The sequence below is a fragment of the Globicephala melas genome, chromosome 9 (assembly GCF_963455315.2).
Source record: "Globicephala melas chromosome 9, mGloMel1.2, whole genome shotgun sequence".
Lineage (NCBI taxonomy): Eukaryota > Metazoa > Chordata > Mammalia > Artiodactyla > Delphinidae > Globicephala > Globicephala melas.
In genome coordinates this window covers 51737578-51763583 of record NC_083322.1, presented here as the reverse complement: position 1 = coordinate 51763583, position 26006 = coordinate 51737578, and the positions used below count along the sequence as shown (strand labels likewise).

General features: G+C 38.2%; 1 protein-coding gene and 1 long non-coding RNA gene across 3 annotated transcripts in view; one reads left to right on the top strand and one right to left on the bottom strand.

Annotated features, from left to right (window-relative positions):
- LOC115853731 (uncharacterized) overlaps window positions 1-26006 on the bottom strand; it is a 119264-nt gene that overhangs the window by 75848 nt on the left and 17410 nt on the right. The gene's annotated exons all lie outside the window — the stretch shown is intronic.
- STEAP4 (STEAP4 metalloreductase) lies at window positions 3390-9429 on the top strand. 2 transcript variants are annotated; one of them, XM_030857355.3, is made up of 4 exons: window positions 3390-3842; window positions 4494-5021; window positions 6274-6438; window positions 8183-9429. In XM_030857355.3, exons 1-4 carry the CDS (start codon window positions 3390-3392, stop codon window positions 8444-8446), a joined length of 1410 nt encoding a protein of 469 aa, XP_030713215.1. In that variant the 3' UTR covers window positions 8447-9429. The 2 variants fall into 2 exon arrangements, with proteins under 2 accessions (XP_030713215.1, XP_069902401.1); XM_070046300.1 differs by lacking the exon at window positions 4494-5021.

The following is a 26006-nucleotide window of genomic DNA, read 5'->3' as shown; positions in this document are numbered from 1 at the left end:
TAGCCAGGCACACTGGTATTCTGTCAGTACACTCACAAACCAGTTCTACGAAGTAGAAAAATTAAGGCATCATTCAGCAGTTTAGGGTTTGAGTCATAACAATTAGTTGTTAACTGATGAGCAATACAATAGAATTTGCTACACTAGTTTGCATTTGTAGATGCTGCTAAGAGCTTTTCAAAGGGACAGCTGTGTTTCCATATGATAGGCCCTGATCATATCCAGGTGCTTTCCCATATAAGGTCATTTCCTACTCTGATAAAGTTCGGGATATCAGTCACTAGCTAGTTTATAAAATGATTCACTTGTTGTGCTTAATTAAATTATTCAAAGAGTTTCTGTGGAAGTACAAAGAAGTCTTGTATTTCTTGTTCCTTTACTAAGGGAAGTGAGACAGAGAAGGACACACATCATATGATATCACTTATATGTGGAATCTAAAAAAAAATGATACAAATAAACGTATTTACAAAACAGAAATAGACTCACAGACATTGAAAACAAACGTATGGTTACCAAAGGGGAGGGGATAGCAGGGGCGGGGGAGACAAATTAGGAGTTTGTAATTAACATATACACACCACTGGGCTTCCCTGGTGGCACGGTGGTTTGGAATTAACATATACACACCACTGGGCTTCCCTGGTGGCACGGTGGTGGAGAATCCGCCTGCCAATGCAGGGGACATGGGGTCGAGCCCTGGTCTAGGAAGATCCCACATGCCGCGGAGCAACTAAGCCCGTGAGCCACAACTACTGAGCCTGCGCTCTAGAGTCTGGGAGCCACAGCTACTGAGCTCACACGCCTAGAGCCCGTGCTCTGCAACAGGAGAAGCCACCACAATGAGAAGTCCGCGCACCGCAACACAGTAGCCCCCACTCACCGCAACTAGAGAAAGCCCGCGCACAGCAACGAAAACCCAACACAGCCAAAAATAAATAGATAAAATAAATTTATAAAAAAAAACCATGTACACACCACTATATATAACAAAGGTAAACAATAAGGACCAACTGTATAGCACAGGGAACCATATTCAATATCTTGTCATAACCTATAATGGAAAAGAATCTGAAAAAGAATATATATATACATATATATGTATAACTGAATCACTTTGTTTACCCCCAAACTAACACAACATTGGAAATTAACTATACTTCAAGAAAATCAAACAAACAGGTGTTTTCCATGGGCTAAAATGGAAAGGGCAAATTTCTGAAATCCTATTGAAAAGGTGCAATCTTCATATGCTCTACAATCTGCATGAAATTCACCATGCTGGAATGGAAGAATGATTAGGTCTGGTTTGAAACGCCACATCAAATTCACGAAGTTTTACTTTAAACCCATTTGGGTGGAAGAAGCAATGTCCTTACAACACCTTCCCCCACTTCTCTGCTTCACCTTACTCCTCCCTAACTCCCAGTGCTCAGTCTGTACTCACTCAGCTTCCTCCTCATCATGCACCTCATGCTGTGCCTGGCACACAGAGGAAACCGCTGCTTCCAGCTCCGACATTCCACCCTTCTAATATGATCCCACAAATACTTACCAAGAAGTGCCTGGTCCATCACAGGCAGTGCTCTTTTTTAGCACTGAGGATGCATCACTGAACACAAGAGACTACACACACACCCACACCCACACACACACACACACCCACACACACCCAAAAAAAGATTAACTAAAAGTTTAAACTAAATGCTAAATATTGGGAAGAGAAAAGTTTTTGAGAAAAATCCAGTACCGAAGGAAGAAATAATATTCTTTGAAAGTGGAGAGAGTATCCTAGATTATTTTATTAGATCATGAAAACTTCAAGATCTTTAAATTTCAAAACCTTACAAAGCAACACAATCACATGGTTTATAACAGTATCTCAGTTTAGTTTTATCCTGCATTTCTTTTACTTTGGGTAAGATTAAGAAATCTTTTACTATATTGAAAAGTCCTATTTCCCTAGGATGAACTAGCATCTCATATTCTTTTGCCCTATTGTCTAGTGGGCAAATTTTTTATTGGTTTGTATGAGTTTAAAATAGTTTTCCAGGGCTTCCCTGGTGTCGCAGTGGTTGAGAGTCCGCCTGCCGATGCAGGGGACGCGGGTTCGTTCCCCGGTCCGGGAAGATCCCACATGCGCGGAGCGGCTAAGCCCGTGAGCCATGGCTGCTGAGCCTGTGCATCCGGAGCCTGTGCTCCGCAACGGGAGAGGCCACAACAGTGAGAGGCCCACATACCGCAAAAAAATATATATATATATTTTTCCAGTTTGATTATCTTGTGACTTCACTTATCATGATTTTTTGCTTTGCAGGTATTATTTATTTTTATGTGATCACATTTGTCCCTTTATTCTTTAATGATTTCAAGGATTTGTGATATAGGAAAAGGGCTTTTCCCGTCTAAGGTTATAAAAGAATTCTCCATGGCCTCTTCTAGCTCTATTATAGTTCCATTTAAAAAAAATATTTAAATCTTTAATATATTTTAAATTTACCTTGGGGGGGGAGTGTGAGGTATAGATTAAACTTTTTCTTCCAACTGGCTATTTAGATAGATACTTTGGCTATTTAAATAGATACTTTGTATGTTAAGGAAATATCTATTTTTTCCTTTTTAAATATGAATCAAGAATAAATATCATTTTTTTAGGTTTTTTTTATTGAAGTATAGTTAATTTACAATGTTGTAGAAATTTCTGAAGACATATAGGTTCTTGATCTTTTAGCATACATAAACATGGCCACATTTTTCTCCTTAATCTTCTAACATGGTGAGTTCTATTAGGATTTTCTAATATTGAATTTACAGAACTAATCTTTACATTCCTAGAATAATCCCATGTGATCAATGTGCACTGCCTCTTAACAGGCTGCCAGATTCTGTTGGTTAATCTGGGATTTTTGTATCACTAAACATAAATGAATTGGTCTGTAATTTCCTTATTACTGCATTCTTTGTCAGATTTTGCTCTTGAGAACTTTAGGAACTGTTAAGTGTTCAATAAATGCAGTATCATTGTGATACACGTCCATAGTTTAAGACAGCAACCAGTCAGCGTCTTGGGTTTTTACTGCATTTCTTTATCCAATAGAAGATTTTGTTACTAAGCCATATGAGACATATATACACTAATTTGTATAAAATAGATAACTAATAAGAACCTGCTATATAAAAAAAATTAAAATAAAATTCAAAAAAAATAAAGACATAGAATATATGAGACAGTTTTTACTCCTTCCAAATTTTGTAGGGAATATGCTTGAGATAACTCAGTAAAAGATTCAAACGACATCAGTCAATCCCTGTTTCCTGGATATAATTCTCATTAATTTTTGCCAGAACATTCATATTTTGTTGGGTGTGTGCATTATTATCTTTCAGTCATGGAGAAAACTACAGATGTACTTCTTCTCACTACGAATTCTTCAGAGAAGCAAGACACTGTATGTATTTTTGGAACTGGAGATTTTGGACGATCACTGGGACTTGAAATGCTCCAATGTGGTTATTCTATTGTTTTTGGAAGTCAAAACCCCCAGATGTCCAGTCTGCTGCCCAACGGTGCAGAGGTCCTGAGCTACTCAGAAGCGGCCCAGAAATCTGACATTATAATCATAGCAATCCACAGGGAACATTACGATTTTCTCACAGAATTAACTGAGGCTCTCAATGGGAAAATACTGGTCGACGTCAGCAACAACCTGAAAATCAAGCAGTATCCGCAGTCGAATGCAGAGTACCTTGCTCAGTTGGTGCCGGGAGCCCACGTGGTAAAAGCATTTAACACCATCTCAGCCTGGGCTCTCCAGTCAAGGGCACTGGATGCAAGTCGGCAGGTAAGATTAAATGATAAATTTACACTCCATCTTTAAAAAGTGAATGTTTTAATATGTGCTTATGTCAAAGATTCCAAAACATAATTCCAAAAGAAAACACTTCATTCTGCTAATATGTGCCATGAGTGACTTTCTTGGGCTTGGCCAGGTAGGGTAACCAATTGTAGTGATTTATTTAGCACTGTCTGTACCCTCAGCTTTTAGCTTGATGGAACCCAATGGTGTCAGTCTCTGGAGCCCTCTTGTCAGTACTAGAAAATAACACTGCTAAATTGTTGATGGGTATCCCTTCTATTCCCATTACCTTGTATGAAATGGGTTCCATTTATTCACTGAGATTAAAAGCAATCCATAAGTGATACGGCACCCAAGAATACGGAAGAGAGATCAAACTGTTTGCATTGTGGAGAACCAAGTCTTATCATATCAGTGTGATATGCTTACAGCCACTCTCGACTTAAAACCCTGGTACTTAACTATCCAACACACATGTGCAAGTCTAAACCATCATCTTGTTAAATATGTCCTTTCTACAGCCTTGTTTGAAAAGCAGTTAACTACCATATGGCATTGTCTTGCACAGTGCTTATACAGACTTTCAAAATAATTACTAAAGAAAGAAAAAATACAAAATGAATTATTTTAACCCAGGTGTTTGTCTGCGGAAATGACAGCAAAGCCAAGCAAAGAGTAATGGATATTGTTCGTAGTCTTGGACTTACTCCATTGGATAAAGGATCTCTCATGGCAGCCAATGAAATTGAAAACTACCCACTGCAACTGTTTCCAATGTGGAGGTTCCCCTTCTATTTGTCTGCTGTTCTGTGTGTATTCTTCTTTTTCTACTGTGTAATAAGAGAAGTAATCTACCCTTATGTTTATGAAAAAAAAGATAGGACATTCCGCCTGGCTATTTCTATTCCAAATCGTGTCTTTCCAATAGCAGCACTTACACTGCTGGCCTTGGTTTACCTCCCTGGCGTTATTGCGGCCATCCTGCAGCTGTACCGAGGTACAAAATACCGCCGATTCCCAGACTGGCTTGACCACTGGATGCTGTGCAGAAAGCAGCTTGGCTTGATAGCACTGGGATTTGCCTTCCTTCATGTCCTCTACACACTTGTGATCCCTATTCGTTATTATGTACGATGGACATGGACCAACAGAACCATTGCCCAGGTAAATCTCTACTCATTTGTATTCTCCTATTCTTTAAATCAAAGAGCAATCCTGCTACACCATATTCCACTTCACAGTTATAGAAAATCACTGTTCTAAGCATCTTTATTTTTTAAAGTAGCTAAAACTAGACACCTCATGTTTGTTTTCAGGGGTTTGTTGTTTTGTTTTGTTTTTTACTGAATCTGGTTGAAATCTCATACACCTATTGAGAATGAAAGGTAGATTCCCAGGTCCACTTGGGTCCATATCTGTATTCCCAGGACTCACTGAGATACTGACAAACTATCAGATTTGGAGGCTCAGGAAAACTTAATGAACCTACTTGAGTTACTTCAATAAATGGAAGCCAAGGTGTTTTCAAGTTTCTATCTTTATGCATGCTACTTCCTTTTGGAAGTCAAAACCAACCATCTTATACGTGAGGGGGCTGTCCAAACATGTGTCATAGGAATGTAAACAAATTCACAAAAGGGTGCTTATAACTCCATTAATGTTTGACTTGTGGGATGCTGTCCTCAATAACTAGAAAACTAAACAATTCTGAGCAAATGTCAAATACTATATTCTGCATAGTCAAAATATTCAGAGAGAATCAGCTCAGGGAGTCTTAAAGCTGTCCCAGAGGAAGTTCTATACATCAGTTCTCGTTTGGAAATTGATTTTGATCAATCTTACTGCAGTCTCAAAGTGCTGGGTCTGTGGATTTCTCTACATTATTTCCCTAACAAATACATGGGATATCCTTGGGTAAGAGTCATGTTACAGGGGCCAGATTTCTCTCAAGATGTGATGCAACAGACTTGATGCCATATTACAACATAAAAAAACATGAAAGAACTCAAACTTCATGTGTGTGAATAATCAGCATATAAAGCAGGAAAACAGAATCCTGATGTAATCATTTGAGAACATCGATTTTTGCTTGGGGAACAAGAAGCCATATGGTAAGGAAGGTTTAAGTAAATGTTTATCTTGTTTTAGGATTTATAGGGTCAATTAAAACTCTCTATACAACTCCTGGAGTCAACTATCATAATAAAGTCCCAATAGAACCAATTACTTTTTCTATCAAAAAATATAATACCGAAGTGTATTTTTCTAAGTGTAATTATTTTCAGTGATTGTTAAGAAATGTTATACAATTTTCTTTGAGCAAAGAAACCATGCAGAGGTACTCTTCATCCCCTTAAAAGTTTGGGCAGTTTGTAAAAAAATGGAATTTTAAAAAATTGCTTATAACTTTTCTTAGGCAATAGCCAAGAAAGAAAGTCCATTTAGTACCTCTACTGCCTGGCTCAGCGATTCATATATCGCTATGGGAATGCTTGGATTTTTCCTGTTTGTACTCCTGGGAATCACTTCCTTGCCATCAGTTAGCAACATGGTCAACTGGAGAGAGTTCCGATTTGTCCAGGTAAAAGACTTCACGATTTAATCTACTTTACAGTGCAAAATGATTCTGGCTTTACAAATATTCTCATTTTTCTCTCATACCCTGCATAAATTTTCATTTAACTCCATCACTTCCCTAGCAATCTCATAAAAATAGCAACTGAAACAAGTTCAAATTAGAAAATGCTAAACTCTGGTACCAAAAGGCAGATTCCATAATGGCTGAATTTCCTCGCAGGGCATCCCTTGCCAAGATTCCTGACCACTCCCAGAGCCACAGCTAAGAGTATAAAGTGAAAAGCACCAACTACTATTAAATTCTGTGTGTGGAGATGTACTAGGTGCAAGGTGGAGAGAAACCTAAACATAAAATTTCTACTTCTGAAAACCAATTTTAGAATATGGACTTATTGATATGAAAAGGCATATAATGAAATAATCTTTAAAACCTTCAAAGCAAGATACGCTAGACTGTCATCGTACCAGATTCAAAGCTGGTCTGTAAGAGGGAAAACACATCAACCACCAGATACCTCATTAAAAGCAGCTGGTATCTTCTAGACCAGTGGTCTTCAAAGTGTGGTACCTGGACCAGAAGTGGCAGCATCACAAACATCACCTGGGATCATGTTAGATGCAAATCCCCGGGCCCCACCCAGACCTAAATGACTCAGAAACTCTGGAGGTATGGCCCAGCAGTTTGTTTTCACAAGCCCTCTGGGTAATTCTGATGCATGCTCCTTGTGAACCAGCATAACAGAACAGACTATTAGTAACTGAAATCAGCTTTGAACTTTATAGAACAATTTGAATTTCAGAAGTCTTGCAGTTTCTCCCAGGGGCCAAATGCAGTCAACATTTTCTCATGTTTACACCCTTATTCAAGACATTAAGACAGAAATGAACATTGAGCTTTGTATTTAGGCCAAAACAAACAACCAACCAAAAGTAAAGTTTGCTAATTGCTCTTTATTGGGACAGAATGTAGCTAGCATCTGCTCTTAGTCAGCAACATATACTAATGTGGTGCTTCTTGAGGACATACTGTATCTTGCTCATCTCTGGCCTCCAGAAAAGGTGATTCAGGAAAGAGTTTCACCATTGAAGAAGAAGGTACATTATTTATTCTAATGCAAAAGAATTTACTCCTGGGAATCTTTCCTAACCTAATCTTTACCAGTTAGGTTAAGATGAAACCACCATGTCTTTTGCAAGCACAGTCGTTTTATTTATTTATTTATTTATTTATTTGGCTGCGTTTTTTTCTTCTTTTTTTTGGTCTTCATTGCTGCGTGCGGGCTTTCTCTAGGTGCGGCGAGCGGGGGCCACTCTTCGTTGTGGTGCGCGGGCTTCTCATCGCGGTGGCTTCTCTTGTTGTGGAGCACGGGCTCTAGGAGCGTGGGCTTCAGTAGCTGTGGCACATGGGCTCAGTAGTTGTGGCTCACGGGCTCTAGAGTGCAGGCTCAGTAGTTGTGGTGCTCAGGCTTAGTTGCTCCACGGCATGCAGGATCTTCCCAGACCAGGGCTAGAACCCATGTCCCCTGCATTGGCAGGCAGATTCTTAACTACTGCGCCACCAGGGAAGCCCAGCACAGTGTTTTTTTAAATGATATACTGATCATCTTGAAGGAGAGTTAATGCTTTTTCAGGACTTAGCAGTGTTCTAAATATTACAGGTTTCAAAAGCTTGTGGCTTTGACAAATACCCTTCATTGGCTTACAGTGTAAACAGTGTTAATGTATATGTTTTTGTTTCTTGCTTATAGTCCAAACTGGGTTATTTGACCCTGATCTTGTGCACAGCCCACACCTTGGTGTACGGCGGAAAGAGATTCCTCAGTCCTTCAAGCCTCGTCTGGTATCTTCCTTCAGCCTACGTGATAGCACTGATCATCCCTTGCACGGTGCTGGTGATCAAGTTCATCCTCATCCTTCCATGTATAGACAAGACCCTTACACGGATCCGCAAGGGCTGGGAAAGGAACCCAAAATTCTCAGAATCAGCATTGAATGGAAAAACAGATATTTAAAGCAAAGTTCAATTCACCTGGACTTCTTAACTATGGTGTTGTATGTTTAGAGAATAATAATGGGTGCAGTGAAGAAAGTGTTTTTCTCCCACCACAGGCTGAAGCTTGTGAACAGAGAAAGAAATCATGCCTGACTTTGAGAAATGGACACCGTTTGATCTCAGGCTGGTGTTGAATAGGTGTTGGCCCCTGCTTCTCCTTTTGCTGGAGCTGGGGTTGCTGAGGTCACGATTCGCTTTGTGGTTTCACAGTAGGAAGCTTCTTTGTTGTGGGCAGCATGCATGACCTAATGTCTTGCAAAATCTAGGGGAAGTCCATGCACTTTCCTTCTCTGGTTCAAGGGCAGAGAGGAGTGAAAGAGAAAACAGTAAGATTGTGGCCACTGATAAAGGCTTTATTAGATATGTCTGAAGAAGAGGGCCGAGGAAGTAAAAGGAACGAGATTTTTAGTTTGGTTTTTGGCAGTGCAGGTTATCATAAATATTGCCATGGTGAATTCTGTAGTTGCGTGTGCTCTTTGATTTTGTTACCAATATGGATGTGTAGTGTGGGGAATTATTTTATAAAACAATAAAAATATCACAATTGATTGTAAGTAATCATGGGTTGGATATATAAAAATCTATATCATAAGATATAGATCCTTCCTCTACAAAGGAATAGGTATAGGAAAGATTGAGTTAAAAATGAGGGATACCCACTTGGATTTTCTCCATGTACAATAAGCAAAGAAGAGCTGATAAAAGCCCTTGTGCAAAAAGTTCAAATAAACCAAAATTTAAATAAATTTTGTAAAGTTGCACTATATCAGGTTTGGTATTGTTTAGGTTTTGTGGTATGCTTTGTAAATAATATATTCCAAATCTTGTTCAATATTAATCACCTATGAAATGCATTTCTAGTATAAAAAAGTAGCTTCTGTAGCTTGTCATAGTTTGTTGTCAATTTAAGCAGTGAAATTAAATGAATAATGAACGTGTAAGTTGAACCGATACATAGATGAGAGAGAATTATGGTGTCTTAGGGGAGAGAGGTGTGAGCAGTAGTTGTAATAGGAGACTTGGTTGTTTCTCAGATCCTTGCTGGAAGGCAGGATGGTTCTCTCTGCTTTTGTGTGCTGATGAGGTCATTTCCAAGACGACCTTCAGCAGGATTAGCCTTTCTGGCTCACACCTGGAGCTGAGAGGAGCCTTATGTGTGACCTTCCCACACACTGAAATAACCAAAAGGCTTCGGGTTTGACATTTTTCTGCCTGCTCCACAAAGGCCATTTCTTTTGCTTTTTACTTTTATTATCATATATTCTATATGACCTTATACAAAATGATTAAAATATATTAAAACATCACCCACAATCCAGGATATTTTTCTATAAAACTTTTTGAAAATCGTTCTACCTATACTGTGTATTCAATTTTGTACCCTTCCTTTTTCACTTAATATATCGTGGCTTTGTCTGCTCACTTACATGGTATATGTATTGAATCAGTGGCTGCATAATATTACATCAAATACGCATTTATTTAACCACTGCCCTAATTCAACATTTAGGTTACATCCATTTTTTACTAAAACATTTCATAGGGTATCTTGGCACGTACAATTTTTCCATATTTTAAATTACTTCCTCAGAATACTTGCAAAGAATTGGGATTAAAAAGTAAAGAACTTTTAATAGCATTGGATACATATTGCCAAATTATTTCTAAAGTCAATACCATTGGCACTGAATGAGGGTGTTGGTTTCATTATACCCTACCAGATTTTGTTTTTTATTTCAATTTGTGTTAATGAGAAGATACACAGAATATATACTCCATTACGTTATTCTTGATCCACCCAAGCAAGGATATAAAAAAGCTTGCGACTTTGAGCAGAGCTGTGGTGTGTGGTGCTGACCCAAGAGCATCAGTGAGAAAGACAGGGAAATTGTCACCACTCATCCCGCTATTTGATGCAAAACAGCCAAGTATTCTAGGGTTGGCAGCTGCCTTTTGGCTAGAGAATTGGTTGATTAAAGGTTAAGTACTATCCAGGCTGATCTAAAAAAAGCCTTTGGGATTAACCATGCTCCTTTTTGGGTAAGAGAGTAAAGTTTTTACTGGCTACATGGTTCATTACTAAAAACAGAAAATGCCATTCTTAGGTTAAAAAAAAAAAAAGCTTACCTAGAGTAAAAAGGATTCTACTTTTATAACCTAGTAAAAATGCTCTACCTGGGTACTTCACAAAAGGCATCCAGGAAGCCAGACGTTACAGAGTGCCCCTGGTGTTTTGGCATCACAGTGCATTGCTGGGCATGACCCTCAGCCTCATCCACAAGGGCTCCAAGCCCCACCAGCTGACCAGAGAAGCCAATTCCCTCCTTTCGCCCCTCCCAATATCCCTCCCTTCCCAAACCATCAAACCAATGTGCCCATCCTAACACAGCTGACTTCCCCAGTTTACTTAAGGTGGAAAGAATGAGTTTGAAACAGATAGAAATAGGTGTGTTGGGTGAACTATATTCCTTTTAACTGTTCCAAACTATTCTACATTAAAAAGTGAGACTAAACTTCCTTACTGCTGGTATGTTTCCTGTATTCTAGAAAAATTTTTTATGATATCATATACCTTTTATTTTCGTATGTTTTCCCCATATTAAGGGATGACTGCTTCTGTAAAATCTTTCTAGTTTTGTAATCATTCTGGTTTTGACTCTTCAGCATTCCAAAGAAAGTGACTGAAAGGTTTTGAATCACAGTAGCTCCAGCATCTGGAACTAAAAATAGTTCCTTTCAGAGATAAGGAAAAGGAGAGGCAGTACAGGGGTTGAAAAGCACATTAATGGATTTGCAGCTTCATGTGACACAAGCTTGCACCCAGCAGGGTGATGCATTTCAACATCCTGCATGTTTCAGTTTTACCCTCAGAGAAGGGAAAGCATCAGCTGGCCAAACAGGAGTAGGGGTAGACTATCCCACACTGGACTTTTGTGGAAGAAAAACAAGGCTTTCCTTCCTCCCTCCACATGGATGCCACCCGGACAGGGCAAATGCCTTAATGGGTAGACTGATTTCAAGTTGGATTTCAACCTGTGGGACCTGACATGAAATGCCCTGGACAACTGAACAGCTGCAGCCCTGATGGGTGTTATCATTCTTTTGAAAACAAAATAAAAACAGATAAATAAAGAGAGGGCCGGCAACCTGCAGTAAGCTAGAAGCAGAGAGAACAAAGTCCCTATTCGAAAGCTACTTCAGTTAGGAATTGCGTTCAAGAGCTCTTCGTGCATTTATTGTTCAGGGATCACAGAAGAGCCATGATAACAATGAATGTAAATATAATTAATTTGACCACTAGGAGCTCACAAGGTTCTGGACCTCCTCCCCAGATCAAGGTGGAATGGCAGTCAAGGTGCTGCACACACAGCTCTCAATGTCCATTCTCCATCAACACCACCATCACCCACACCACCACCCGTTTGATACACACATACCAAAACTCTCCTTATATGATCCTCCTTCACTTTTCTACAGTAAGTTAAGATTATGATGTAGAAAATCCCTCTACTCTTCCAAAGATTCGTTCAGTAGAATTCAGGAGGAGAGAATAAGTCACTCTTCTCTTCATTACCTTTCTGAAGCTGAAGGCGAAGCCCTGACCTCTCAGATAAAAGGAAGCAAGAAGATCCCGCTGAGGGAGGAGGGGGATCAAGGGTGCAGGGAAAGCAAGGGCTGGGGAAAGGGGGGCGTGGACGAGTAGGACCGTGCACCCATGCCCTGGCCCAGCCGATCTCCTCCTTTCATCCCTCCCAGTATCTCTCCCTCCCCAAGCCATCAAACCAATTTGACCATCCAAACACAGCTGACCCCTTCCGCGTACATAAGGTTCTATCTGTTTCCTGCTAGGAGGGAATCTTGGAAGGCTTTTAATGACGTTGGTTGTATGATACTATGAGCAAACAATAAACACTTGACACGCATTATCTTATTTACTCCTCATAACAATTCTCTAAAATACTCTCATTATCCCCACTTTTCAGAAGAAACTGAGCCTTAAAAACATTGAGAGGCAGACATGGGATTTGAAATGAGCGCATCTGAGTAAGAGGCCTAGTAAGAGGCAGACGTGGGATTTGAATTGAGGCCATCTGAGTCCAGGGCCATTGCCTTTCGACACCACAACACAATGGAGGACCCTCACGCTGTCCTCCAAAACGTCCCTTTGGATCCATATATTAGGCTGAGTGGACTGAACCACTGGCAACGTTTTTTTGAAACTTTTTAAAGGAAGCTTTAAATATTCCTGATTGCCCCATCTTTGGCACTCCACATTTGCCTACTGTTGATTTTAGGATGCCCTTTAAGGTTGCAGTGACATGTGATCCCTTGGTTTCAGCATTGAGCTCAGCTCTAACTGCCACTTTAGTCCAATCTGGCCACAAGCTTTCCTAATCAGCAGAGAGACCTCTGTTCAGGTAGAGGTAGGCAAAAACCCCTGACCTGAGGGTTCAGAGGAGTAGCCAAGGAGAGGACAGCTCTTCAGAAGCTGCAGGCAAATGTTTTCTTTCTCTCTGGTTCCACCTTAGTGTGTTGTGTACTGAGAGGACTTATTTGTTCTTGAGATCCAGTGACGCACCAGGAAATCTCATAACACTTTTCACTTAGTATTTTAACACGAGTTAAGAAATCTTAGTGTTAAAAAAAAAAAAAAGATTCAGTCCCACTACCTAAAGTTGCCAGTTTTTCAGTTTTGTAAATATGAAGGGCTGTTGGAATGGAACTCACAATGTATCAAAAATGATCAGAACAAGATCAACTAAAATTAAACCTTTATGATTTTTAGAGAGTCAGCATGTATTAAGGAATACAAACCAGGTATTGGTTTCATTTTTACTAATCTTTTCTTTCATAGAAAGAGGTGAATTACTGTTCAAGTTTCATAAGGCAGAGTAGTAAAATCTGTTAAAACGAAAGATCTGCCCTCAAACTCAAGGATTCTTTACAGTCTCACCAGCCCAGCCAGCCAAGTGGGCTTAACTTTTCCCAAGTGTTGACTGCCACCAACAGGAAATCTTTCCATTTTTAGGTACTGTGGGCAATTAGAAAATTCTCTCATATCTAACCAAAATTGTCCTAATTGTTCTTCCATCCACTGGTCTTAGTGCCATCATTTAAAGTTGTGCCTTCTCCAACTGTGGAGTGTTTTTGTTTTTTCCAATTCGTCATAGACGTGTGTGTGTGTGTGTGTGTGTAAAACATAAAATCACCACACTTAAATATCATAGCAACATCAAATTGCTGTAGGAGTTTCTAAACTTTTAAGCTCAATTTTTGAATTTATCGGAGAGGTGACAAACAGGTCACAAACCGCCTGCAGCCCACATTTTGAGTAGCACTCAAAGATGGGCCTCACAACCTGGCTTGACTTGGGTTCCACCAGAAGCCAACTCTGAGGCAAGGATCCTAAAGCAAATGTGTTGTTTATTCTGGAAATGAAATCATTAAGTACTGGGGATGGAGTAGGGAAGCAGACAGAGCGAGGGAGGAATAAAGTGTGGGTTTTCAAGCCAGTTACCATTGCGGGAGCCACTCCACTGGGAAACTCTGGGAAACAGCGTCATATATACCTTTTATCCCCATCAAGGGGAAAGGAAGATGCGGGTTTTATATACCAAATTCCCGTTTGTTACTGGATGAGAGAAGCTGCTAGGGCCCTAACTTTCTGGTTCTTTTGAGTTTTCCCATATGCTCACTGTACATGCCACCATGGCCGGGGAAAAATCCTGCAGGCAAAGTGTCACAGGTGTTCACAGAAGCAGCTTTCAGCTCATAGGGGTGAATGCCAAGAGGATGAGCGTTCAGTACTAACAACAGCTACACAATCCAACAGAAAATTGTGCAGCCAGTCTGAACAGTTCACAGCGGGGGGGAAAAAGGCCCGTCAACATATGAAAAGGCACTCTGCTTCATTCATAAAGAAATGCATGAAGACTCAGCCTGCATTTAAATACCATTTCTCACTTCACAGATGGGCAAGAATCCAAGAGTTTGAGCACACGTTCTGTGGGTGAGGCTGTGGAAACATGCATTCTCATGCATCACTCTTGGGTGTGCAAACTGGGACTAACCCAAGGAGAGCAGTTAGGCATTATCTTTCAAAATTAAAAATGCAGAGTTAATTCTTACCCAGGGGCCCCACTCCTGAGCATTATAGATATGCCTGCAAGCCTCTGAGATGACAAATAGACATCGCTATTCATTTTTCTTGTTTTTCAAGAACAACATTGTAAAAACAAAATATAGGCAAGAACTCAAGCATTCATTTTCAGGATGGATTAAGTAAACTATGATGACTTCACAAAAAGGAATTCTATATAGCTGTTTAAAACAAACGAGTCACCTTCTTTATACATATAAAGAAAAAGCTCCAAAATATATTATTAAGCAAAAAAAAAAAAAAAAATCAAGGTGCAAAATAACATGTAAAGTTTGATTCCTTTTGTATACGTACATTTGCTGGTATTGCCTAAAGAAACAATGAAAGGATTTGAAAGAAACTAATAAAAAAAAATCATACCTAAACAGGATGGGGGAACAGAGGAGTAGAAATAAGAGCAGAAGCACTATATATGTTTTATATCATTTTGATTTTTTAATTATATGAATAATTTACCCAATTTTTAAAATAAACTTAATTTAAAAAGTAATTGGTTGTGGGTCCCTGCTAAGTCTTCTCTCGTTCACACTAAACCTCTCTAGCTCCTTCAGTCTCTTCTCTTACATAATTTCCGTACCTTTCATCACCCTGCTCCCTCTTCTTTAGATCTCCTACAAACATTTCAATGTTCCTTTTAAAACCAAAACCAGAACTCCAGATAGGGTGTAGCCAAGTTAGAGTACAATATGACTGTTGTTTCCCTTATTCTGGATCATGAGTCTCTATTAATGTAGTTAAGCATTTATTAGGTTTTTTTTTTGAAAGTCACATGATATCAGGATCACATCCCATAATATGCCTAAATTCTTTTCACATAAAATGTTAAGTCCAGTCTCTCCACCATCTGCCCCACTAGCCCCATCCCTGCCCCCTGTCAGCACTAATACCACCCACTCAACACTGACTGCCACCAATATTTTTAAACTTATGTAAAGCAAAAATAAATAAGCACCCTGTACTATCTTCACAATTATGTAAATCTAAAACTTGTCTTAAAATAAAAGGTTTATTTTTTAAAAACAAACAACCCACTCTATCCTTATTAAAGTTTATCTTATGGAAAGTAACCTATCATTTCAGCCTGGAAGATTTTTTAAATATTAATTGCATTTTCCAATATATGTGCTGTCCACACATTTCTTAAATATAGCTTCCATATCTTTATTTTAGTTTTTGATAACAAATATAGAGACATTTTAACCATAACCTCCAACTTCACCTACAAGATTTCATAGATTTGGAAACTGAAGCCCAAGGGGGTAAATTAATTTCCGCAAGGTCACACAGCTACATGGTGACAAAGCACAGTTAGACCACAGATGATCTTATTCCCAGGCTAGGAGCTTTTCCAGTCCTTTTGGAAGCAAGTGATTCAGTTGAAAATGGTTGTAGATCAAAATCAAAAGGGTCAAAAGGACAGACTGATCAAAACAGGTAGATCTAGTTAGCAATTTTGTACTTTTCAGTAAGTGCTAAAGCGGTAAACTACTTTACCTTTAAAAAATGATAGGACTTGGGCTTCCCTGGTGGCGCAGTAGTTGAGAGTCCGCCTGCCGATGCAGGGGACATCGACCAGGAGGATCCCACATGCCACGGAGCGGCTGGGCCCGTGAGCCATGGCTGCTGAGCCTACACATCTGGAGCCTGTGCTCCGCAACGGGAGAGGCCACAACAGTGAGAGGCCCGCGTACCGCAAAAAAAAAAATGATAGGACTTTAGAATAGTATTATCTAATGGTATATTTAGATGGCCTATAATTATTAGAATGCTAAATAATAAAAAATGTTATTTTACCTCCTTTCACATTCTCTAAAGTGAGATAATATTAAAATTCTTAGTAGACATTTTAGGAATATCCAACAACAAAAAGTTATCCATTATTTAATCCCTGTTAGGATTTCTCCCCCCCCATATGAAGGAGACTCTGTCAACCGGCTTTAATATATTGTAAAAGAAATTCACAGTAGAAATATCTCTTTGAAACTGGCTAAATACATCAAGTAGACATCAGTGGCAGCCATGGAGATAGTCACATGTCCCTTCAAGAGAATCTACTGCATGGGGACATAGCTGATTGACAGCCTCCAGCTGCCACTCCTTGGAATGCACCACCTCACTCACTGGATTCACGATTCGTGTTGCCCTTGGACCACTCCCAGCCAATGACTGTGCATGTCAGAGATACCGGAACCATTGCTTCCTCACGCAAGATTCCTCTAATGAGCAACATTTGCTTGGGCATTTCCCATCAGGCCAGCCAAGTGTGTTTCACAACTGCACTGCAATCGGAATCTCTTCCTACCCAATCCTCCCCTTACTTTTGTCTTTCACAGGTGTAAGACTTGTGCGGTGTGAAAGCTATATGAAAGCTCCCTCCTCCTTTATCCCGCAAGGCATTTCCTCCAATATATCTCTAATCCTATCTTGATGTCCGTTGCTTGGAGGACCTAACTGATAAGCATCATTGGCTGAAAAGTTGCAAAATAGATTATTTTATGATAATATGTCTTGATAATCATACCATTTATTGTGTCCTTCACCCAAATATACCCTTTAACAATTAGTTTCACTGACTATTGTGTATTAAGATAAGGTAGGCATAAATGAGAGAAAACGCTCATCACAGAGTGTGTTAGTAAAGTGCTAAATAGAGCTGGCATCTACTTTCCCAACCTCTAATCCCTTAGTCATAACAGAGAAGATAATATGTTTCTAAAGGCCTGAAGTTGTAAAATACCCTTAAAAACAAATATACAAAAGAAAAAAATGTGTTTCTAATTTCACTGAAAGTTGTGAAGCTGATGGTCTCTGAGATGGGCTATGTGTTCAGAAGGTAAGAGGCTTGGGCAATAAAACTTGAAAGTGGCCAAGTCTCAGAGAAAGGTATGGATTTAACCCCTCCTCTGTCCTGAGGCTGAGGCAGACAGAGGGATGAGGGCTGTGGAATGAAGCATGACAAATGCTGTGAGCCGTCTTGCTGAGCTTGGGTATGACACAAAGGTTTTAATAAGAATCTTTAGCCATTGGAATGAAATGCTCTAAGAAACATCTCTAAGGCCACCCAAAGCAAAGTGCCTAAATTGAGCTAATTCTTAACAGCAGTATCCTGTACCCAGAGGAGCCAAAATGATGTCAACCACCGAGGGCACAGGGCCAGACTCCTCACCATCTTCAATCACCAAACAGTCCCTGGATTCTGCCTTGATAAAAGAGTGAAGGAGAATAAGTCACTCTATTAATCTGCTATTAGTTAGGTAAGGGGTAGCTCCATAAAGAGTTTACTGATTTAGAGAATTAAAGAATTGTAACATTCCTTATTCCCAGGAGTTGTGCAGGAAAAATTATGGAAGGATAGAAAAATGAGAATTGACAAATGTCAAGAATGAACTGGGGAAAAAAGAGCAAGAGTTAGAAATAAGGACTGTCTCAAATTACTGAGGAAAAAGGTTATTATAATTATTAGGACAACTAGACACAAATTTGGGAAAAAAAATCAGGTCAGTACTTCATACCAGAATAAATTCCAAATAAATCAAAATTTAAATGTACAATCTAAAAACACACTAAAAGAAAATACGGGAAAATTGCCTTATAAACTGATCTGAAGATAACCTTACTAATTCAAAAACTAGAGGCTACGAGATAAAATATTGATCAATCTAATTATGTTAATTTTCCTTAAAATATTGGCATGACACAAAAACAACACAAGCAAAGTTAGAAGACAAGTGATAAACTGAGAAAATATATTTGTATTTAAAAAGTTAATAAACTTAAAATATTAAGAGCTCCTACATATTGAGAAGAAATAAAATAACAACCTGATAGGAAAGTGGCAAAATATATGAGCAGACATTCACAAAAGAAATGAAAATGGCACCTAAATGTACACAAAGATGCTCAAACTTGCTCTTACTCAGGGAAATGCAAATGAATACTGCCACGAGCTACAAGTTTTCATATATCTGATTGTCAAACATCCAAAAGTCTGACAACATATTCCATTGGCAAGGTTATAGGAAACAGCTGATGAGAATATAAAATGTACAACTCCTCGGCAAAGGAATTTGATAATATCTTTAAAAAAAATTACTAGCAATCTATCTAGCAATTTCAGTTCTAGGAATTTACCTCCAAAATATTCTGATAAAAATACAAAATGACTTGTATGCAAAATGTATTTTTCCAATGGCTAGATATAGAATAGTATATGTACTATTCTAACATTTAGATAAGAAAAGAGATTGTTAATAGGTACACAAATGTATTATATTTGCAAAAAAAATCTAATAAAAATGGTTATCACTAGATCAGTGCTTCTTAAACTTTAGTGTACATAAAAATCACCTTCAGAGCCTGACTCCCAAAGTTTCTGATTTAAAAATTCTGAAATGGGGCCCAAGAATTCGCATTTCTAACAAGTCCACAAGTGATGCTGACGCAGCTGTTCTGAAGACCACGCTTTGCCCCCAAACTTAAAACAAATGGAAATAATTGGACCTATCAATATCAAATTCATGACATTATAATACAGGGAATAGATTTATTTATTTATATTTATAGATATAGTGACTTTTGAGTATTTGAGAGTATATCTTAAGTGGAATGAATTCTAATTCCAAACAGCTTCAAATAAATCTTAATTCAGTATTTATTAGTAATATTAGTATTATTAGTTTGAAACTAGTTTATACACATGCAAATACACACAAACATTTATGCATGAAGTCAAACATGAAAATACACACAAACATTTATGCATGAAGTCAAATAATAGTGTCAATGTTGCTAAGTACTAAAATTACTGGTGTAAGAGAAAAGAGGTTAAAGTTAAAATTCAATGATGTTAAATTTGAATTGAATATTGCTATTGAACATCACTATTATTGTATGGTTTTGTTTTTTCTGTTCAAAATATATATTCCTTAGCTCAGTGACCACCCAAAAACAAGAGTGCCCCTAGTGCCCACATTTTGGTCTCTAAGTAGTGTTTCCCACTAAAAGGAACCAAAGCTCTATGGTAGAATTCTGATTCCAGATTTGGAGAATAAAATGCATTAAATGGGTTTGTGACAAGTTATGCCAGAAAGCAAGGAGGAAGTCAAAGACTGATGGGACATGTCAGAAGCAAATATAAACAAAGAGGAGCAAATATAAGGGAAGAATCCCACTGGCAAAATACAAGAACAAATTAAAAATAGGGACTGCAATTAATTAATCAGAATTCATGAATTCATTCTATCACTAAAAACACAAAAATAAAAATTAAAAAACAAAACACACACAAGCAAAAATCTAGTTGGTCACCATTGTATTTAGAACATTTCCTTATTTTGAAAACTGACAGTAGAAAGAAAAGAATTAAGCATTTTTCCTTCCTTCTCTGTACTACAGAGTAACTAAAGAGCCCTAGTTGATGAGAGAAAGTTCTTCTCCACAGAAAACACCCAGTTAACAAAAGTTACAAGAAAGAGAAAATTAGAAAACTGCAAATTTGCCTAATGAAAATGCTTTCATCAGTAGATGAAATGGCTAGATGAAAAGATGCTGGGTAATTGTACCATGTCAGCATCACAAAAGTGTGATAACTAGACACTAACACCATATGCTGTCTGTGAAGCACCCAAGACCACAAATGTTTGCTAATAGATGTGAACCTGAATCACTTCAAGCCTTGACTCCTCACTTCAGTTACAGGAAATACAGGAGATAGGGTAACAAGTCAAAAGTCACCAACAGGAAGCAGACAGACAAATCCAGAGTATGAAAAATTCTACAGGTTAAGTAACCCAACTTTTTTTCAATAAATTAATGGCAAGGAGGGTATGGAACTACTCTAGATTAAGAGATTTAACCAAATGCAGAATGTGAACCTTGTGAGTTACTTAACTGAATAAAGCAAATATAAAAAGATATTTTTGAAACAGTTGGAGAATTATAAGTATTGAATGTATTAGACTGCACCAAGGAATTGTTAATTTTGTTAGAGGTGATAATGGTTTCATGATTTTTTAAGACCATTTTTTAACAGAGCATAGTAATATATGTCAAGGTAAAATAACACAACATTGGGACTTGTCTCAAAATATTTCAGCGAAAAAGAAAAAAAGAATGGATGAAACAGGTGAAGTAAAATGATGATGATTACTGAACCTGGCACGTGAGCATTCATTATACTATCCTTTCTATTTTTATGTATATTTAAATTTTCAAAATATATTTTTAAAAGTAGAATTGGCCCAAAGACCTCTGCCAACTTTTTAAAGTATTTCATGTCACTTTTTCAGAAGTACAATGGAAGATTCTAGATTACGGATAATTACTGCTTTCTAATCACCTAAGAATTTAATCTAAGCCCCACTTATAGAAAGCGCCCTAGAATACAAGTCCAGAAGGAAACCTGGGGCCAGGCCCTCACATTAATCTTCTGAATCTGGACAAGTCATTTAATCTTTTCAGAGCTCATGATCTGTAAAGACTGGAAACTAGACCACTTTATGTCTCATCTTTACCTCCAATCACTAAAAAGTAATATGACTGTACATTTTCAGGTGAGCAGAGGGCACAGAACTGGGTAACAAAAAAAGCATGAAAGTGTAGCTTTACCAGAATAACTTCCTCGAATCCCCATCTGGGAAATAAGTGAGTTAGATTACACTGTCTCTAAGATGTCTCTTAGTTCTAAAATTCTATGAAATGTAAAAACTGTAGCCATAGTCCAGACAAATAATTGAGCGTTTTATATCAAATTCTAGTGGCTGACATTGGTGCTCAGTTTCAGTAAAGCAGTTTTTTCCTTACTCTGGGTAGACAGTATACTTACTAATCAATAGGACAGAAAAACATAGACCAGTTATTTTCCAACTTTCTTATCCCTGGTTCATAATCCATGGCCCATATTAAAGAAAGAGCCTATTAATGATGAAGAGGAAGTAAGTTAACTTTTTTTAGTGTTGTACTGCAGTACCTCAAGAGACACCCAGTGCTGTAACCCCAGACAAATATCCAGGCTCTCGGGGGGGAAAAAAAGTCATGATAAGACAACAACTGATACTGAGCTGGAGAGTGTAGTGTCAGCATTCTAAAGGGAAGATCAAAATTTAAACCTTGGCAAATGATAGATGTCCTTCAGTGTTACATTTGATGAGTTTTCATGGTAGGTGGAAGGGGCGAGGAGAAGCTGTTGGCCATTACTAGGACCAATAAGTGAAAGTCATCAGGAGATACTTTTCACAGAACCTTGAGGATGAGATTGTTCTTCATAAGGGTTACTGCTGCCTGAAGACAGAATGGATCATCTCAGGGGAGGTTAAACTCAAAGTCACTGGATGTTGTTTCACCAGAGGTTAGTGTGTATTTTATAAAGGGATTCCAAGCATCAGAAACAGCATAATTTATAAAATTTTTAAATTATAAATAGTGGAGATAGGGCTCAAAAAAGCTATTCCATCATTTGTTTAAAGTATTTTTAAGCAGCAGAAATAGAGTGAAGGGATCTACACCACTGTAACTACTGTTCTTTATTCATTCGAGAAAATTCCAACTCCCAATTAATGAAATTTATAGTTGGAAATTCCTATTTGTCTATTCCATATATGAAATAAAGAAGATGGTTGCAGGGCTTCCCTGGTGGTGCAGTGGTTAAGAATCCACCTGCCAATGCAGGGGACACAGGTTCAAGCCCTGGTCCGGGAAGATCCCACATGCCCTGGAACCGCTAAGCCTTCGAGCCACCACTACTGAGCCCGCGTGCCACAAATACTGAAGCCCATGCGCCTAGAGCCCGTGCTCTGCAACAAGAGAAACCACCGCAATGAGAAGTCCGCGCACTGCAACAAAGAGTAGCCCCCACTCACCCCAACAAGAGAAAGCCCACGTGCAGCAATGAAGACCCAACGCAACCAAAAAAAGATAATAAATTTTTTAAAAAAGAGAATGGTTCCAAGTATTTTGTTAAATGAGTGAATACTTAAGAACTCAAAAAGTGAAATTTCAGAGGGAAAATATGATTCATTCAACAAGTTAGTTTTTGAAAGTCAACTATGTGCCAGAAAATGGTAAATTCCCTGTCTTCACGGAGTTTTCATTCTAGCAGGAGACAGTTGATAAACAATTTTTTTTTAATGTCAGATGACCATTATGTTGTACACCTGAAACTAATGTTATGTTATTAAACCTCAATTAAAACATATGTTGGGTGGTTAAATTCTATTAAAGAAAAGTTAACCAGATTAAGTGAACAGGATGGGGAGGCTGCTATTTTAGATAGGGCTTCCAGGAAAGCATGTGTCATAAGGTAACCCTGGAACAGGGGCCTGAAAAGAACTGAGGGGAAAGCCCAGAGAGATGGACGAGCAGCTACACAAGACCCCGAGGCAGGAGGGTGTTTGGCACTCGTGGAAGAACATGGAGGTAAGCGTGATGGGAGCAGGATGAACCAGCAGGGGAACAGATGGAGTCAGGTCACAGGCGCCAGGGCCATTCCGTGGGCAGTCTCTCTGCGAGGGACGTTACTGCAGGGTCTTAAAGGGAGGAGAGACTTGTTTCAAAAGGATCACTCACTTTGCCGGGTGGAGACTGTGACGGGGCAAGGGAAGAAAGAAGACGATAATCCAGGAATGTAATAGCGGTGGTTTGGACTGGAGTGGTCGTAGTGAATATGGTGAGGCATGGTCAGGTTTGGGAGGAGCTGGCTTGAAGGGAGGAAACTTCATTTTGGACATGTCAAACGTGAAATGCCCATTAGACATCCAGGTAAAAGAATCAGATATGCAGGTAGGTGTACATGTCTGAGAGCTGAACTGGAGACGTAAACTTAGGAGCCCTGGGCATACAGATCTGGAATTGAATGAATCACCTGTGACACGAGTGTACATGGAGAAGAAATCTGGTCGAAAACTGAGATGTGGTGCATCCTAACCCTGGAGGGTGGGAAGATGAGGGAAGGAACCTCCAGTAAAGGAGACGGAGGTAGGACCGGAGGCCACATGAAGAAAGTGTCAAGCAGGAAGAAGTGATCACTAGGAGAAGAGCGTCCCTTAAGCTCAATTGATAAAGGCTCAAAACTGACCACTGGATTTGGCAACATGGAAATCACTGGTAACCCTCATAACCCTAATCGCTGTACCTCTGAGAATAAAAAAACGTGGCGTGTGCTTAATAAATATTTATTGAATAAATGTAGATATATACTACAATTCTGAAGTGTTTTTGATTTCAGTAGTTGAGCCTCTTAAAAATACAGAATAAAAAAGTTATTATATTTCTCTGATTAAGCAAGACAAAGGCACAAAGGAAAAAAAATCTATACAAGTTGCCTAACTGCTAGAGATACTCAAGATTTTTCATACATGATTGAAAACAATCTTTTAATGCTGAATGTTATGTTTATTTAAGTAATTTTTTTGTTAAAAATAAATAAAAGCAAAACTCACTTGAGAGCCTGCAGGAGATAGTAATGTATAGGACTAACATAAAAACATTAGCTTCTAAAAGAGCTACAGAAGAAAGCATCCTGCCTCCAGGATGTCTAAGTAACCAGCGGTCACAGGGTAGACTTTCCAGATACCAGCTTAGAAATTGGCTTATTTTTTCAGATCTGTTCCTGTGGTTTTAATTAAGCTAAAGATCATATCAGAGTTTATGCTTGATAAAAGTTATCACATTTTCAACAGCTCTCTAGATTTCTAAATAACATGTAGAAGACATTAAAATGTTATGGTTTACTTTATGTCATTTCATTCAGTGAAGAAGTTTAACACCAATAATAGGAGATGATGGGGAAATGGGAGAAGTGGAGAATGAGTACAAAATACTAGATCTGAAAACCCGTGATGATTTTTCTAAAATATCTTCACACTTGTCTAAATATATTAAGTAATCTGAAAATAGGAATTGATATTTATACAGTATCTATTCATTTTTAAAATATTTTTAAATTAATTTTTACTGGAGTATAGTTGATTTACAGTGTTGTGTTAATTTCTGCCATAGAGCAAAGTGAATCAGTTATACATATACATATATTCACTCCTTTTTACATTCTATTCCCATATAGGTTATTACAGAGTATTGAGTAGGGTTCCCTGTGCTATACAGTAGGTTCTTTTTAGTTATTTATTTTATATATAGTAGTGTGTATATGTCAATTCCAATCTCCCAATTTATCCCTCCCCCCTCCTTTCCCCCTTGGTAACCATGAATTTGTTTTCTACATCTGTGGGTAGTATCTATCCACTTACAAGCATTTGAAAACATACTCTACAGGGAACATTAAAAAAATACAAGAAATGATCAACTTATAGCCACCTGATTTTCAAATAATAAATTGTACAGCTCACATTTGTATAAATAGTTTGATTTTAACTAACATTTTCTGAGCATCTTATATGGGACAGAAATTAAAAACAAGGAGGCATATAACACCTTCCTTCTTTATGAATTTTTAAACCTAGAGATTGTTTTCTCCCTTAATCCAAGGTAAGAACAGGTTGGTTGAAATTGTTGATTAAAGTGAAGGAAAGTTAAGCAAGTCAACTTTGGAGGTCAGAAAGCCCTTTCATGATTTCCCTGCAGACAGGACAAGAGCAGCATAACATTTTGTGATCTAAAGAGTTAAGAAAATGAAAAAGAAACACAATGCATGAGGGGTAACTGGGTTGACTGGAATATGGACTGGGTATTAGAATTATTCATAATTATTAGGAAATCAATGTTAATTTTGGTACATATGACAATGGTATTATGGTTATATTAGAAAATGTTCTTATTGTGTACAGATGGGTAATAACACATTAAGGAGCAAAATGCCATGATATTATTTATTTACACCACTTCAGAAAAATTAAAAAAGAGAGAGAAGTGAATTGAAAGGGTATCAGCCACTTCTGCCTAATTCAAATGCTTGTCTGCTGTGGAACTTTGATCCATAAAATTAAAGGAATCTTTATCTCTGTCTCCCCAGGCAATGTGTACCCAACTTCTGAGACCCAAAAGGGCAGATTGGAATTATAATTCAACTAGGAATTAGATGTTTTTAAGTTCCTATCCATATTGAACAGAACCCAATATATAACCTGTCATATAACCCGATTTTTCTCCCATTTACATTGGCCTTCTTTTTGTTTTGCCTTTTACTCCCTCCCTTACCTCTTTTTTAAAAATTTCTAATTTTTCTGGATCTCTATTTTTGAGGACTATATACTATAAGAGCATAACACAGATATTTTGAAAATTTAATCTATTTTATTTGGAGAATTTAATCCATTTAAACTGATTGAGATTGTGATTAATGATATATTTGGATTTATTTCAAATATCTTATTTTGTTCTTTTTGTTTATGTTACTTTGTAATATTCC